Source organism: Macrotis lagotis, chromosome 1, assembly GCF_037893015.1.
Source record: "Macrotis lagotis isolate mMagLag1 chromosome 1, bilby.v1.9.chrom.fasta, whole genome shotgun sequence".
Classification (NCBI taxonomy): domain Eukaryota; kingdom Metazoa; phylum Chordata; class Mammalia; order Peramelemorphia; family Peramelidae; genus Macrotis; species Macrotis lagotis.
Window position 1 is genome coordinate 297,686,020 of NC_133658.1, and position 16,401 is coordinate 297,702,420.

Sequence of the window (16,401 nt, forward strand, 5' to 3'; positions counted from 1 at the left end):
CCCCATTTGCCCTTGCAAAAAAAAAAAAAACAACAACCTAAAACCCTTGCAAAAACCTAAAATAAAATTATCCTTATACTTTGTTTTAAAGTTCCTTTTAGTCCTGACTTTCAATTGATTTAAAAAATAGTTTTTTAGCATCCACTTTGTGCAAAACACTGTGCTAAGCCCTAGGAATATTAATAGACAATCTTTGATGTCGGGGTCTTTCCAGCCTTGAGACCCTGTCTGAGTTGACACCTGTTCAGAAAAATGGGACAGCAGAGGATATTGATTTAATGAGATGACAGGAAAGATATAATTAATATCCGGGGAATTTAGCCATGAAGTGAGGGGGAGAGAGTTGTACCATGATCTAGGTAGGAAGGCTTAAGAAATGATCTTAGTTGAAGACATTCTGGTCCTGGTAACTGAGAAGAGAGACCTAGTGTGGAGTCATGAGGGGAAGGCTTGTGGGAAATATAATTTTATCATGGAATTAGAACTTTTTCATGGAGTCCATATAGAGAACCTACTACCTAGTGATCCCATACAAGTCTCTTCCTCTTTCTGACCTCTGTTTCCATTTCCATATAATGATAGATGACTTTTATATAGAACTTTATGGAATTTTATTTGGTCTATTTACCCTTTGAAGAGGGTACTCCCATCCACTGTTTGATAGACAAAGAAAATAAAATTCAAAGAGGTTAAATCCCTTGGCTACAGTCATAGAACTAGTCAGTGTTAGAAGTGGAATTTGAACCCAGGAATTTCCTGGGTAAAGAGCACCAGATCTAGTGCTTTTTACATACACCATTATGCTTCCTCAAAAAGTTAAGTTCTAGGAGCTATTCCAGTTTTGAACATTTTATAGCTTAAGGAAAAGTCTGGTTATATCAATTCAAGAGTTAGGAGGTAATCAGGTCTGTTCTGAGGCTGTTGGTCAGAGCAAAAACAATGGTTGCCTTTGGCATTCTTATTCTCTCATCATACACCTCTTCCTCCTCCCATCATTCATCCTATGAGAAACTGCTTTTGGTTTGGTATCTACAGATCATTATTAGAGTAGTATATCACAAAGGCAGGGGGCCATCGATTGATTATACAAGATAAGAGGAAGGGTAGTAAAATAACTCTAATCAATCACAAAACTAGTGAAATTCCTCAAGCCCATCTTGAAGGCGCCTATGCCTAAACTGGCTTAAACTGGACAGGTTCAATGGAGGATTATTGACCTTTCATGAGCATGCATGTTTAATAAGCTTCATGCAAATTAACTTACACACTCTCCATGACAATTGAGATTCATTAACATAACATGTTGTATGACAATGGAGGGGGAACATATTAAGGGGTGGTATAGGGTGTGCATATTGATTAGATTGTACCCCTGATGGTGAGGACCAATCCTGACTCTGATGGAAGAGATAAGACTGGACATTGTTTCTGTTCAGTGTGCCCCTCACTAGAAGGGTGTACCAGTTGCTTGCAAGAAATGGAATAATAAATAATTCTTCTTTCACTCCAGGCTTAGTTTCATTATTAAGAACAGACACCCTACTGTGAAAAGGGAATTTTAGGGTTTTATTTCTAACAATCCTCTTCTATTCTGAGTTATCCCTAAAACTCTATTCTCTCTCAGGGGGTACATTGGTTTGCCCATGGTGTGCCACCCTTCTTTCCTATGAACCCTCATTGTGATGCATGACACCTGATTGATCCCCAAACTAATCCCTGTAGGCATTGCTCAAAAGCAGTCTCAGAAATGTCCTTTGTTATATACCCTTTGACATGTTGGACTCCAGACAACTATCAATCTGGCTTACCCTTGGTTCTAGATTTAGCAGAGGACCTGTGGAGCTTCAGGGAGCTGCTTCCTGTGATTTTATAGTTAAAAACCCATAGAGTAGAATAATCAACTTGGAAGGGACCTAGGGGTTTATATAGTCTAATCTCTTATACAATGCTGAAATCCTTTCCACACTATTCCTTACATATAAGCATTGAGCAAAGATTAGGGATTTTCTGTGACAAGTGGATCATTTCCTCAAGGCCTAGCCCACTCATTTGCTGATTAACATTTTTGATGGCTGGAAAGATCTTCTTGATATGTATATAATGAAGATATACTTCCTTCTGACTTTCCCACATTGGTGTTACCACATTGAGGATTTCTGCTTTCAGAAGTCACAGAGTTGGGAATTATGTATAAAGCTGGTTCTATCTCCTCATGACAGCCTTTCAGGTATTTGAAGATAGCAATCATATTGCCCTTGAATCTTATTTTCTCTAGGGTAGGTGTAGCTATTCCTCTAATTCTATAATTTACAATTTTTTTGACACCCTGGTGGATCATACTATAATTTATTGGTTTCCTATTAAATATGATATACTCTCTTTTTTGCAAGGCAATGGGGTTAAGTGACTTGCCCAAAGTCACACAACTAGGTAATTATTAAGTGTCTGAGGTTGGATTTGAACTCAGGTCCTCCTGACTCCAGGACCTGTGCTCTATCCACTGTACCACCCAGTCACCCCAAAATGATACTCATTATGCAATTTCAAAAGTCTAGAGGTCAATGGTATTATTAACTCTCTTAAATCTGACTCGAGATGACTTATTCATTAATTCCAAGGTATTATTAGTTTTATTTATTTAAAATTTAAAAAGTCATGCTCTTAGCTTATATTGTTCAGTTAAACCCCTTATGTTTTTTCATATATACTTCTGTCAGTCCAGGTTTCCTATAATCTGTACTTCTGCAATTGAGTTTTTGAGCCTAAAGATACTAGTTTACTCTTACCCCATTCAATTTCATCTAATCCATCCTCTTTTTTAAAGATAGTTTAAAATTTTGATTCTGATAACTTTGTATCATTTTCAATTCTTATATAAAGGTCTTCATGCTAACAGTTGATAAAAACATGGAATAGAATAGTTCAGAGATCAGAGGCCTAGAGCCCCTAATTTATAATCTAATGCCCATATTCTTCAAGCACAATTCCACTAACAGTGGAGCCATCCAGAAGATCAATAATGTGTTCCCATTTCTGGATGCTTGCCATCTTTTTAGTCTAAGACATTTTTACAATTTCGCTTTTCCTCCTTGCACTACCTCATTCCTGGATCTGGGAGATTCTGGTCCTGACTAGGATCCCTTTCCTGGTCTGTGTTGGAAGGCATTAAGGGACAAAGGTCAATTTCTGAGGGAAATCAGGAGCAAGTAAATGAGCAAGAACCTTTATTGGAAGGTATACCATTGAAGGACATGAAGAGTAAGTAGAAAACCTAGGTGACAGTGGTGCTTTCCCAAGGTGAGAACTGGGAGAGATAGTGATGACTCATCTGGAAAATAAAGAGAATCCATGGGTCCTTTTTTCTTCCCTGCTCACGCCAAGTACCTTTAGATTTTCCCACCAAGGAAATGGAAGTTTGTTGGGAAACTCAATACAGATTCTCTCCTCCTCTTCCATATCCCACCATCTCTCTGCTCCCCCCTTATTATTCCCCCCAGGTTACATGGGGACTGGGTAAATTTAAAAACAAATATCTTCATAATCTTGAAGTGTCTAGAAGTTGTTTCTATTTCCATTGTAGTCCTTAAAGGTGAATTTATGACAGATACCTTTGCCATTATCATAAAAGTTTTTCGGAAAATTGCGTTTTCAGTGACCATTCTTTGGCTCAGAGTATGGTTCTGTTACATGAGGAAAATGCAGTAAAGCTTCAGGGGCTAGAGTCTTTAACTTGACAGGTGTTCTCTTCACCACTTGGTTCTAGTGGCCAGTAGACCAAGACTGGTAGCAACATGCCAGTGAGAAGCAAAGATAGATAGGGTAATATGCTCTATCTCCTTCTTCCCAACATGTGATATCATGAAAAAGCTCTGAAACTAGGTTTGACAAGTTACTTAATCTCTCCGAGACTCTCAATTACAAAATTAAGAAACTAATTTCTAAGATCCTTTCCACTTTTTTAGTATTCTCTTTCTTTGTTCTCTTCTCCCTTTCCATCTTTCCATTAGTCACTCTCTTTTCTATATACCACCAAACTTATAGATATATGAACCTCCAGTCTCTAACGTTTCCCTCAAAAATCTACTGGAGATAGGGGGTGGCTAGGTGGCTCAATGAATAGAGCACCGGCCTTGGAGTCAGGAGTACCTGGGTTCAAATCTGACCTCAGACACTTAATAATTACCTAGCTGTGTGGCCTTGGGCAAGCCATTTAACCTCATTGCCTAGAAAGAAATCTAAAAAAAAAATCTACTGGAGATGTGCTACCTTGTGTCCCTACTCTAGTACAGGGTGGGCACTACCTAGACATAATTCTTTCTGTAGTCAACGGTGGGTTCCCAAAGCTCAAAGCTTCTGATGTCTCCTGGGCTCCTACTGGACTTCCAGGTCTGTTTAACTTTGGGACACTTCTCCTGAAAAAGATTATAAAATTAGAGCATAAAGAAAGTTAGAATCAACTATGTCTTCTCATGACTATTCTACAGATGAGGAAACTAAGGCCCAAGAGAAAGGCAATAACTTGTCTGAAGTCCTGCAGATAGTAAATGCAGAACTTGGAACTGAACTGGCATTTTCCATCTCCAAATCCAATGCTTTCTTTTGTTCTTTATTTGTCCATCCTCCTTCACCCAGAAAAGCTTAAGAGAGATTTGATGAGGGGCAGGAGAAGGCCCAGGTAAGCGATTGAGAACCAGTTCTGGATTACTTGAAAAGAGATTCTACCTTAGCTATTGAGATGACTTGGTTAACAACTTCCTTCTCTATCATCCCTCCAGCCTCAGTCTCCAATCTGAGTGGGGATAGGGATGGGGATAGGACATCTTCCTATCTCTAGGAAGCCCTCTTGCTCATGCCTAGTAATTCTGGTGCTTCTAATAGTGGAGGCAGCAGGAAGAGAAGATGAACAGGTCAGGAAGAGTCACAAGATGATGAGTTTCATGGTCTTTCTTTGAGAAGAATAGAAGGGAATGAACCAGGATTGGAGTTATACCTGCCCAGCAGAGCAGGGGATCAACCCTGAGTGGTAGTGAACCCAACTAAGCCCCTCAGGACCCCATTACTCTAGAGGTTAGATCTAATGATCATTCTGAAGCCTCAGGAAAATGCTCCAGGCAGAACAGTGAGTATTTATGCACCCAGTCATGAAGTCAAAGGTATCAAATTGCCTAGAGATGTCCCTATTTCCTTCAACTCCAGTAGACCCTGGAGGCTCTAGGGTTGAGGCATTTCTGGGAATTGGGATGCTGGATAATCAGGCCTTCATCTTGGGAGTAAGACTCTCCTTTCCTTTTTACATTACTTAAGGGACAGACTGGTGGTACAAGTTTTTATGATTTAGTGGCTCTTTCATTAAACCAGACAAACTAAGTAAGCTGTCTCTATAACTATTATGTTGACGAATGTGGAGAGATGCCAGACTTAGATTCTAAATAGAGGGAAAAAGGGGTCTAGTTGTTTCTAAAAGTTGTTTTTCTATCCACCATAGGTGACCACTCCCTTCCCCTACCATCTTCTAGGAATTTCTTTAATCATTTCAAACTCAGTCCAATTGAAAGTGAAGTTTTAAAGGCCTCTGTGGGTCATTGGGTCATAAGATTTAGAGATGGAATGGATTGTGGAGATTGTTCAGTATCATAACTTTTATAGTTGCATAAAAGAGGCCCAGAGTGGGGAAGGGCCCAGGTCTTCTGACTTCAGAGTCAATTTTCTTCTGCCTTAAGTTTATTGATCATAGATATATTAGAAAACTCCTTCCATGCTCTGGTAGACTCTTGAATAAATGATATTTTTTATGATTTTCCACTTATTATGTCATGTCCATTTCTGGAAAATCCAATCTCTGCCTCAGATGAACTAATCAAAATCCTTCTTCATGCTTAGGCCAATGGAGTTGAGGCTCCTGGAGGTAGGGAGTAAGAGAAGACACAGATATAAAGTTTAGACATTGAAGAGAGCTTAAAGATCATCTAGCTTAACCCCCTTATTTTATCAATGTAGAAACTGAGGCTCACAGAAGGGAAAAGACTTAATTATATTCATACAGGTAACAACCAGAATTCAAACCTAGGTACACTGATTTTCACCATGTCACAATACCCCTCTGTCTGCTCTTGCTTCTACTTTAACAGATGGGGAAGGAAGGTAAAGAACCAGGGGCATGGGATCACCCTGAAATTTGTAGCAGCAATAGGTATGTATGTATGTATGTATGTGTGTGTGTTTGTGTATGTATTGTTACATTGTTTTTTAGGATTTTGCAAGGCAAATGAGGTTAAGTGGCTTGCCCAAGGCCACACAGCTAGGCAATTATTAAGTGTCTGAGACCGGATTTGAACCCAGGTACTACTGACTCCAAGGCCGGTGCTTTATCCACTATGCCACCTAGCCGCCCCTGTATTGTTATATTTGAGGACTGTCTGCTCTACCCTGTGTTCCCCCTCCACCTACTGTTGGATGTCTTAACTGAATTCATCCATCTCCTTTATAGTACATCACATTTCTATCCTGGCTGTGCCTGACTGGGTCTGGCCCCAGTCCAAGGAACAATCTGCTCCTATCTTTAGCAGCAATGATATGGGTTTGGGATATGGAATGAGAAAGAATGAACCACCTGTTTTCAGGAAGTAGGGATTAGATATGGGTGGTAAGGTAGGGATAGGAATGACACTAGAAGTAACTGTGGGACCCTGCATTTTGAGTACCTTTGGACACTGCACTTCTTCAGTGGGAAGAAGGACTTTTAATCAAATGAGAGAAGGTGAACCTCTATGATGGGGTACAGTGGAAGAAGAGGATTGGATTTGAAATTAAAGGACTTTTGTTTAATCCATGACTCTATTATTTACTATTAATATAATCCTGTGTACACCACTTCTATCTAGGTCTCAGTATTTTAATTTTGCAAATGAAGAGACTGGCCAGATGAACATATGGTAGGTTTGGAACCCAAGAACCTGAGCTGAAATTGTAGTCACCTAATATCTGTTTTACCTTGGGAAAGATGCTTAACTTTCTTGGGTTTTAGTTTCCTCTGTAAAATGAGAAAGTAGGACTGGGTCAGAGGCTCTTAACCTTTGAATGTCATGGATTCCTTTGGAAGTTTGATTAATGGACTTTTTCAAGTATTTATTTATTTTTGAATGTCATGGATTCCTTTGGAAGTCTGGTTAATGAACTTCTCCAAGTATTTATTTTTAAAATTCACAGTTGAAGGAAATGTTAAATTTCATTAGAAATGAATGAAAATAAAGATGTAAATTTTTTCCCCATCCAAGTACATAGACTCCTGAAGTCATCTTCAGGATCTGTGAACCCCAGGTTAAGAGCCCCATAATGAAGAACAAATGGTAGAGCTGAAGTCAGAGGAACCCTATGTGTTTAAATTCTAGTCACAGCAAATTTGTGTGACACTGAGAAAGGGATTTAATCTCTCTGGGTCTCAGTTTTTTTTTTATCAGTTAAATGAAGGTGTTGAACTAGATTACCTCTAAATTCTCTTCGAATTTTAAATCTATAATCTTATGACCCTTTTAGCTTTGAATTCTGTGATTTTAGGTAGATAAAAAAATCCCTGTCTTTAATGAGTTATTATATTCTAGATCAGAGGTTCTAAAACTTTTTGGTCACAGGTCCCCTTCTTATTCTTGAAAATTATTGAGGACACCAAAGAGCTTTTGTTGGATGTGTCATAGCTATTGTATTTGCCATATTAAAAATTAAATTAGATAACATTTAAAAATATTTCATTTAAAATATTAACAATCCCATTATATTAAATAATTTAAATGAAAATAACTATTTTCAAAACCAAAGAAGAATAGTAGTATTTTATATATTTTTACAAATCTCTTTCATGTCTGGTTTAATAGAAGATCTGTCTTCTGTGTTCAATCTGTTAGAATACCTTGTTTTGGTTGAAGTGCATGTAGAAAATCCAGTCTTACAGATAGTTAGATATGAAGTTGGAAAAAGGAGTATTTTATTAGGCAGATAATGTCTTTGTAGTATTAGGAAAATAGTTTTGCCTTCTGAACCCTTTGGGTTTTAGGGACCCTCAGTGGTTCTCAACCCACTCTTGAGGACCATTGTTCTAGATTAAAATAAAACCCAGTACATTGTTTAAGGAGCAAGGAAATGTGTTTAACTGGTTGAGCTGAGCCAGGTGTGAGATATCACTGGACTCAGCAAAGATAATTCTACATAGCTTTGCCAAAGATCTAGGGGATGGGAGGATGGGCAAGTAACATCCATAACATTATATTATATCTAGAACTCAGATCATCTGACTCATAGTTCATTGTACTTCCTAGTATATCAAGATGTTCCCTCTTCAGAGGAGAATGTGAGGGACAGAGTGGTTGTCAGATAAGCCAGATTATTCCTTGGGTACAGAGGGTAATGAAAGTTATTGGACAGGAATAACTGGGAAATGGAGGACAGGAAACATGGCAGAAATAAAATATGGGTGGCCATCTGGAAGGTACTGAAGATCACTCTGTCAACTTTGCCATCTGCCCCAGTGTTTGGCTTCTTCCTTTCTCCTCCTCCCCCTCAGGTCCTGATATCTCCCTACTTGTCATTTCTCATTTGCCTCACTCAGATTCAGTTCATAGACAGGTCAAGACATCATTCTTGTGATCTCATTGGTCCTCTTTGAGAATGAAGGATGAACAATTAACCAACTAACCATGGCCCAATGGAGGGAGGAATGAGGAAGCAGGGAAGAGAATAAATTTTATCTAAGTTCTTTTCCAGGTATCATACTTTGAGATATCTCCATTATCCTTCTTTTTGTTTTTTTGCAGGGCAATGGGGTTGAGTGACATGCCCAAGGTCACACAGCTAGGTAATTATTAAGTGTTGGAGGTCAGATTTGAACTCAGGTCCTCCTGACTCTAGGGCTGATGCTCTATCCGTTACACCACCATGCAGATCCAGCTACCACTGTTGTTTAGACCACAATGGTCTGCTGTAAATTGAGATCATTTACAGGACTGAAACAACTGAATGGATAAAATAAAGTTGTAAAGTACCATAAACACGTCACCTATTTTTAATACTAATACCAATATTGTTTTGATTAGAACTTCAGAGAGCCAGAAAAGTGCTCATAATTTTATAGAAAAATAGAATTGGAAGAGATCTTAGTTGTCTGTTGAATTAAATTAGAGATCATTTGCTCCAAAAACATTTTATGTTTTACAAGTGAAGGAACCAAGGAAGCAAGTAATAGCTAGGATTCCCCAGGTCTCATTCTCATTTGAACCAAGACAGCCATTCCTGAGCAAGGTCCTTGACAGTCAGTCAACAAGCCTATTGAGCACAAGCTAGCTTTATAGTTTATAGTTTATAGTCTAATGAGAGAAATAACATACTATGTACATACAAGATACATAAATGTAAATGAGAGGTAATCTCAGAGGGAGGCACCAGCAGAAGGGGAGGGCCTGAGAAAAGCCTCTTTTGAAAGGTAATATTTGAGCCAAGTCACGAAGGAAGTTAGGAGGTTGAGTTGAGAAGGGAGGGTATGGGGTATAGCCAGTAAAGAGGTATGGAAGGACTGGGGGTCAGAAATGGAGCATTGTTTTGGAGGAACAGCAGGAGAGCCAGAATCACTCCATTGCAGGGCTCATGGAGGGGGGAATAAGTATAAGAAGTCTGGAAGAGTAGGAAGGGCCAGGTTATAAGAGGGGATGATGTGATCAGTCCTCATAAAGTAGTTTTATTTAATATTTCAAACAAACTGAAGCATAGAGAAATTGATGAAAAACGAATCCCACCCACTTCTAGAAAAAACCTGTCTGCCCTTCCCTGCCCCTGTGGGTGTCCGCAGCTGAAGACCCGGGGAGCCCCACCCCCCACCCCAGGCCGTGGGAACTCCTGCCTAAGAGCATGATCTGGGAGAGAGGTAGAACAGAAGTGAGGCTCAGCAGGGTCAAGGATCTCTAAAGGCGACTCTGCCTTCCTCTAGTGGTCTAATGTGGTGCTGCAAATATCCAGAGCAGGTGAGGCTGGGGAGAACCCACAAAACCCAGCTCAAGTCTCCTGGCTGTGGCACAGTGGTGAGACAGACCAGCAGGCAGTGTGACACCCCCCCCCCCCCCCCTTTATAGCTGCTGTAGAGCACTGGCCCTGGAGTCAGGAGGACCTGAGTTCAAATCAGACCTCAGACACTTAATAATTACTTAGTTGTGTGACCTCGGGCAAGTCACTTAACCCCATTGCCCTGCAAAAAGAATTCCTTTCTATTTTAGGAGTAACTGGATTTTCCTCTCCTTTGGTTTAGATTATACTAGGAACTAAACTCTTGGGACACCCTGGTAGTTCTGTGAGCAAAGCTTTAGCTTGGTAACAAAATAATCCCAAAAGTTCACTCTGTTCCCTTAGGATTCTGGCCCTGATTTCCATTGGCCTTCAGAGCCAGAAGTGGATAATCATCTTTATAGCCAGCACAGGTATTTCTGGGCCTCCTTCTTTCCCTCCAGGGCTTGATTTCTTTTTTTCTCTCTCAAGGTAATGGGTTAAGTGACTTGCCCAAGATCACACAGCTAGGTAATTAAGTGTCTGAGGCTGGATTTGAACTCATGTCCCCCTGACTTCAGAGCTAGTGCTCTATCCATTATGCCACTTAGCTGCCCCTTAGGACTTGATTTCTGATTAAATGTTTTCACATAAGTGTGTTCCTGGGAAAGTGACCAGATCCTTGGCCCTGGGACACCTGGACTCTATCTTCTCAATTTCTTCTTCCCCTGACTTTAACTACTTATTAACTATGTGGTTCAGGCAATTCATAATCATTTTAAGCATTAGTTCATTCAACTGCAAAATGGGGATATTAGTGTTCTCTGAATCTATCAGAGGGTTGTTGTGAAGATTGAATAATTGAATGAGTAATAAACCCTAGATGAAAGTGAACCATATCAACAGACTTCAGAGATCTCCAGTTTCATCCAGGTGGTTGGTCACTTCTATGACCTAGAGATCACAATGAACTATTTGTGTGACCTTAAGCAAAACACTTTAACTTCTTTGGTCCTTGGATTCCTCAGCAATAAAATCAGAGTATGGATTAGGTAATTATCAAAAGCATTCTCCCCCTCTTTTTCCTATGCAAGCCCTCTGTGACTTAGTAGGTGTCATAAATTACTGTGGCTGGAAACTAGTCACCTTCCCTGGATATCTGGTAATGAGCTTCATTGGGCTTAAATAAGTTCAAGATTCCTTGGATAATGATGCTAAACAATTGCTAGAGCACCTGTAAACTGCTGACATGGCCTTTTGAGACCCTATGGACCCCTCCCCATTTGGATAAAGCTTGAAAAGACTTTATTCTTTGGAGGAAAGGTGGATAAACTTGAGGGTCAGGAAGATCTTGGTTCAGACACCATCCCTGTTACTACTAGCTCTGTGATACTAGACTAGGGTTTATATTCCAAGTCACAGACTAATTCCAACCAGTTTGTCTTGGTGGGTGGAGCTCCTAGGGATTTGATGATGTCTGTTCTCGAAGAAGATCATGATATTAAGGAGGTGATGCCATGACAAGCAAATGGATTGAGTTTGAGTGGGGGGTGGGCTGTGCTAAATCACTTTCTCCTCCAGAGTCATTTGGGTCCAATGGCCAGATATAAATCAGGACAACTGGAGATGGCACTAGATGCAAGGCAATCTGGGTTAAGTGATTTGCCCAAAGTCACATAACTACCAAGTATCAAGAGTCTGAGGGTGGATTCGAACTCCTGTCTTGACTCCCAAGGCCAATGCTTTGTCCACTGCACCATCCCATTCCCTGGAGAAGAACTTCAAATAAGCAAATGAATTTGACAGGGAGTGAAAAATCCAGCATTTATTAGGGAGGAAATCATCCTGAAGAATCCCCTTCCTTCTCAAAACTGTGTGGCAGGGTCCTAGGAGTGGCAATGGGGGAAGAACTGAGGGGACAGTGAGTAGGGTCATCCATCCCCAGGAGGCCTTTGAAGTCCAGCCATTCCTGGAGTCAGGAAGCTCTTGGAAAATCAGGTCACCAGCTTCACTTGAGTTTCTAAAACTGAATGAGATATTTTACTAGGTAGGGTTCCTAACAGGAGGATCCTCCTCCTCTGTTTTTTCCTATTTTCTTCAAAAAATTGTTCACAGATTTTTCTTTCTTATAGGATTGAGTCTGAACTAGCACCTGAGACCTTTTACATTCTGGCTTATTCCACCTCTCTGCCCCTCCTCTAGCTGGTCTCCTCATTGTCCCCTAAGTATACTGCAAACATTCTTAGCTAGGTTCTTTTCTCATCTAAGTTTTGCTCATTCTGTAAGGTCCACCTCCTCCAAGAAATCCTCTCTCCAAGAAACCCTCTTCTTTCCAATATAGATCCCTGACCATACTTCTCCCAGAACACTTATTTTATTTTATTTTTTGCCAAAGTCACACAGCTAGGTAATTATTAAATGTTTGAGGTCAAATTTGAACTCAGGTCCTCCTGACTCCAGGGCTGGTGCTCTATCCATTGCACCACCTAGCTGCCCCAGAACACTTATTTCTCCTAGGACACTTAATATAGACTGGTTGGGTTTATTATCTCTCTTGCTATATCTGGGGACTCCCAGAAGGGATCCTACTCAAATAGCACAGAACCCAACACAAGATGTTATTGCTGCTTGTCCTTTGTTCTTGAAGACCACAACATCAGGGAGGTGATACTGTGACAAGCAAGTAAATTGGATTTGAGTGAAAGGGTGCTGTGCTAGGTCACAACCCTCACTTTTTCTTCTGGAGTCATCTGGAATATAGTAGCCAGATATGAATTAAAGTGACTGGAGATGGCCCTGGATGTGAAGCAGTCAGGATTAAATGACTTGCCCAATCACATAACTAGTAAATGTTAAGTGTCTGAGGCCAAATTTGAACTCAGGTTGTCCTGACTTCAAGGCTGGTACTATATTCACTGTACAATCCTGTCCTTATTCAACACAAACAAGTAGGAACTTATTAAATGGATCTGATGACATAAAGGCAAAGCTCACCTGGAGGTATTTCAGAGAATGGATTTTCAGTAAAATTTTGAGGGGCAGGCTCCTCAGGAATCTGGGTGAAGTTTTGAGCTAGGATAGGGGCCACACAGAATTGGCCACAACCAGATTTGCAGCATTTTTCTCCATGTGAACAATCTTCATCCATATTACAACCCGTTACACAAAGACTCTGGAGGATTTGTGGACAATGACCAACTCGGCCTATGTGAAGAGAAACAGGTCACCAGCCACACCTTCCTAAACTGCTACTTGGAACACAGAATCTGAGGCATAATTCAGAATAACTGCTGACTCTTGATCATGGAAACTGAAGTCTGAGGGATTGAGAACTTAAAGCCAACTAAGGACTTATCTCCTAGAATGTAAGAAGCAGGGTGTTGTGGTACAAAGAGCCTTGGTTTGGATTACTCTATGATTTTGGACCTCAACTGTTTCTTCATCTGTAAAATGAGAGGTTTGACAAGGTGACTTCTAAGATCTTTGTAGCCTCATCATGCTATATGACTTCTCTGAATTTCCTTATAATTTTAGAGATGAGGAAAATTAGACCCAGTGGGTTCCAAGGTGATACAGTGAGTTAGTGGCACATGAGCCCAGCAATCCAATAGACTTATGTTATATTAACTTCCCCTCTTGTTTCATATGATGTTGAGGTGGCTCCCTCCCCCCCTCCCCCCAGTCAAGGGATTGAATCTCCAGGCAGGTTTTAGGTATCTAGAGCTGGAGCTAAGGGCATATATACCTCTCCCTTTTCATCCTACATACCACCTCTGAGAATGGTTTCTGAAAGGGCTCTAAGCAGTCTTTGATACCTGTACTCTGAAAGTGCCAACTTACCTCCTTCAATGTTTCCCTGGCACATGTGCCCACAGCCTGTGCTGCAACATTTCTGTCCGTGGGGACAAGAATCATCTCCATGGCATAGCTCTTTGCATGGAAAGAGATCCTCGGGGCACTGACCTGGCTTTTCTGCAAGAGTATCATAGAAGATCATCAGTGAGAAGGGACAATGTCAAAGCTAGAAAGAATATTAGAATATAATAACCATAAATGGAAGAGATGGAAAAGATCTTATGAGTCATCTAATTTAATCTTATTTTGTAAAGGAAGAAACAGACTTGGAGATCGAAGGTTACACTGATATTTAGTGGTAGAGTAAGGATTGGAGTTTGTCTTTCAAACCAGAATTTTTTTCATTGTCCTGGTATGTGGACTGGAAATTCAATGACTATCTCATTCCATCTTTAAGTTGGGGCTTCTTGCATGAAATCTTGCTGACTCAGATCTTAGAGCCCCTTCCCCTACTCCCTCTCCTCCTCCACTACTACCTATGTACTCCCACCATGATTCCTGTCTTGGTTTCTGGCTTTGGGGTGTGAGTACATGGGAGGGGGATGGCATGGGCAAAGAGTCTTACCTGATAACCTTGTAGCTGAATCCTTCAAAGTTATCTCTGAATCTTCAGGGGTTTCTGTGGTGTTAACAGTAAGTGATTCACTTGAATCCATGGGAGGAGGTGATGCATTTTTGTGGGGTACCTTTGTAGGACCTATTGTAAGGTATATATTAGGGAAAAGCATAGGTGTCAAATCCAGTAAGGTTAAACAAGATAGGGGAGCAAGTATGCCCCCCCAAGCCCCACTTTCTTCTCTTTTGTGACTCATTAACACAAACTGGGCCCCATTTCATCTATCCAGTGCACCAACACACAATTCCAATTACTCAGACTTTTGCACATCCCTTCACCCCCCTAGAAATAAATAAAGACATAAAACACAGACATCCAGACCAAGATCCAGAACAGCATACCACTCCAATTGTCTTTGTATGCTTGGGGATTACTTTGCCCCAATTCATCCTGAGCTATCCCAACCCAACCCTTTTCAGCCCAACCCTCAGTACTTACTTGGGCGTCCTGAGAAGGGGCCATGCCAGGATCAGATGGTAGTGTTGGCAATAGGGGAGAGTGGTAGAATCAGTATGATTGTGACCCGAATCCCCCACCTGGCACTGCTCTGTCCCTAACAATGAGTCCCAATCTCTGACTAGGATCATTTAGTCCTTAACCTGAACACTAAATCCTGGTATTTAGCCTTAAACTCTTTTCTTGAGCAATGATCTCTGAATCTGGGTCCTGGTCCCAGGGGCTTAGCACCCAGGGGATTTACCCTATGATCAAAGCTTGTATGATCTCTGTCTCTGTCTCTGTCTCTGTCTCTCTCTCTCTCTCTCTCTCTCTGTCTCTATATCTGCCTCCAGTTCTTCTAGAAAGACTTGGATTCCCAGAATCTATTCAGACAATTGGGATTCTCAGCCTTCCTATGTCCTTCTTGTGCAAGGGCAAGCCTCCATCTGATGGGGATGGAGGGGTGGGCTGAGATATACTACATATCCTTCCCCACTCTTTAGGAAGTTCCAGAGAAATGCTCTGAGTCAAGTCAGGGTTCCTTGGCCTGATTAATACAAAACTTTCTTTTCTGGCTACAAGGAAAGAGTACCAAGCACCCTCAACTCCCCATTGACCCTATAAGACTAACTCCGGCCTCCTTCCTGTATGACCTTGACCCAAGGACCCCTAACCCCCCACTGAACAGATACCTTTAAAAAGGAAGCTTCCCATCACTGCAGGTACTAGCAGGGTGAAGATTAGGAACATCAGGAAGGGGCTGAGCACGGTGGGCTTCATGGTGTTGTTGAGAGTGGGTGGGAGAGGCCAGTTTGGGACTGGGAATATACATGGGGGTGGTGACTTGTGGCCTCTGGGAGGGGCTCAGCTCAATTTCCTCCAGACTTTGCTTCACAGGTCCAGACCTACAAAGCATTCCTGGTGCACTCAAGAAAGTGCTTTAGAAGGACAGTTTGTGCTTGAGCACTCAGCCATGAAGAACCTTCAGCGAGCCTGCTTCCTTCTGGTAAGTGGTGAGCATCTCTGCAATCCCTCCATTCCAAGTTCAGACATCTCACCTAGATTTACCAGGAAAACCTCCTTAGTTGTCCAAAGATCTACTCAGGTTTGTGGGGGGTGGAACACATCCACCATCAGAACCATGGACATTGCCTTAAAACTAGTGCTGTAAAGGGAAGGGGAACAGGTGGAGAGAAGAATGTTACCTGAAGGGAATGAGAAGGGTACTCATCCATATCAGAACAGAGAACTTGGGAATTATTTCCATAGAGGAGATGGTTTCAGAGATCCTGGGGTTGGAGTCACTACATCCATCCCTCTGTCTCCAGACAAGATAATTTCTAAAGGAGCACAACCAGACAGACATCTCACTATTCTCCATAGGGAAAAATCATGAAAAATTTGGTTTGAATGTAGAAGTAATATTAATTGCAGTAATTTATGTGAGTTATTATCATGTATGCTTAGCTTCC

The 16,401-nt window shown here is 41.1% G+C and overlaps 1 protein-coding gene across 1 annotated transcript; it reads right to left on the minus strand.

The window, feature by feature from the left end:
• Window positions 1-11,829: 11,829 nt before the first annotated feature.
• On the minus strand, window positions 11,830-15,774 carry WFDC3 (WAP four-disulfide core domain 3). The gene is made up of 5 exons (XM_074227834.1): window positions 15,622-15,774; window positions 14,441-14,572; window positions 13,861-13,992; window positions 13,015-13,224; window positions 11,830-12,046 (listed from the first exon to the last, which is right to left on the minus strand). Exons 1-5 carry the CDS (start codon window positions 15,707-15,709, stop codon window positions 12,015-12,017), a joined length of 594 nt encoding a protein of 197 aa, XP_074083935.1. The 5' UTR covers window positions 15,710-15,774; the 3' UTR covers window positions 11,830-12,014.
• Window positions 15,775-16,401: the final 627 nt, after the last annotated feature.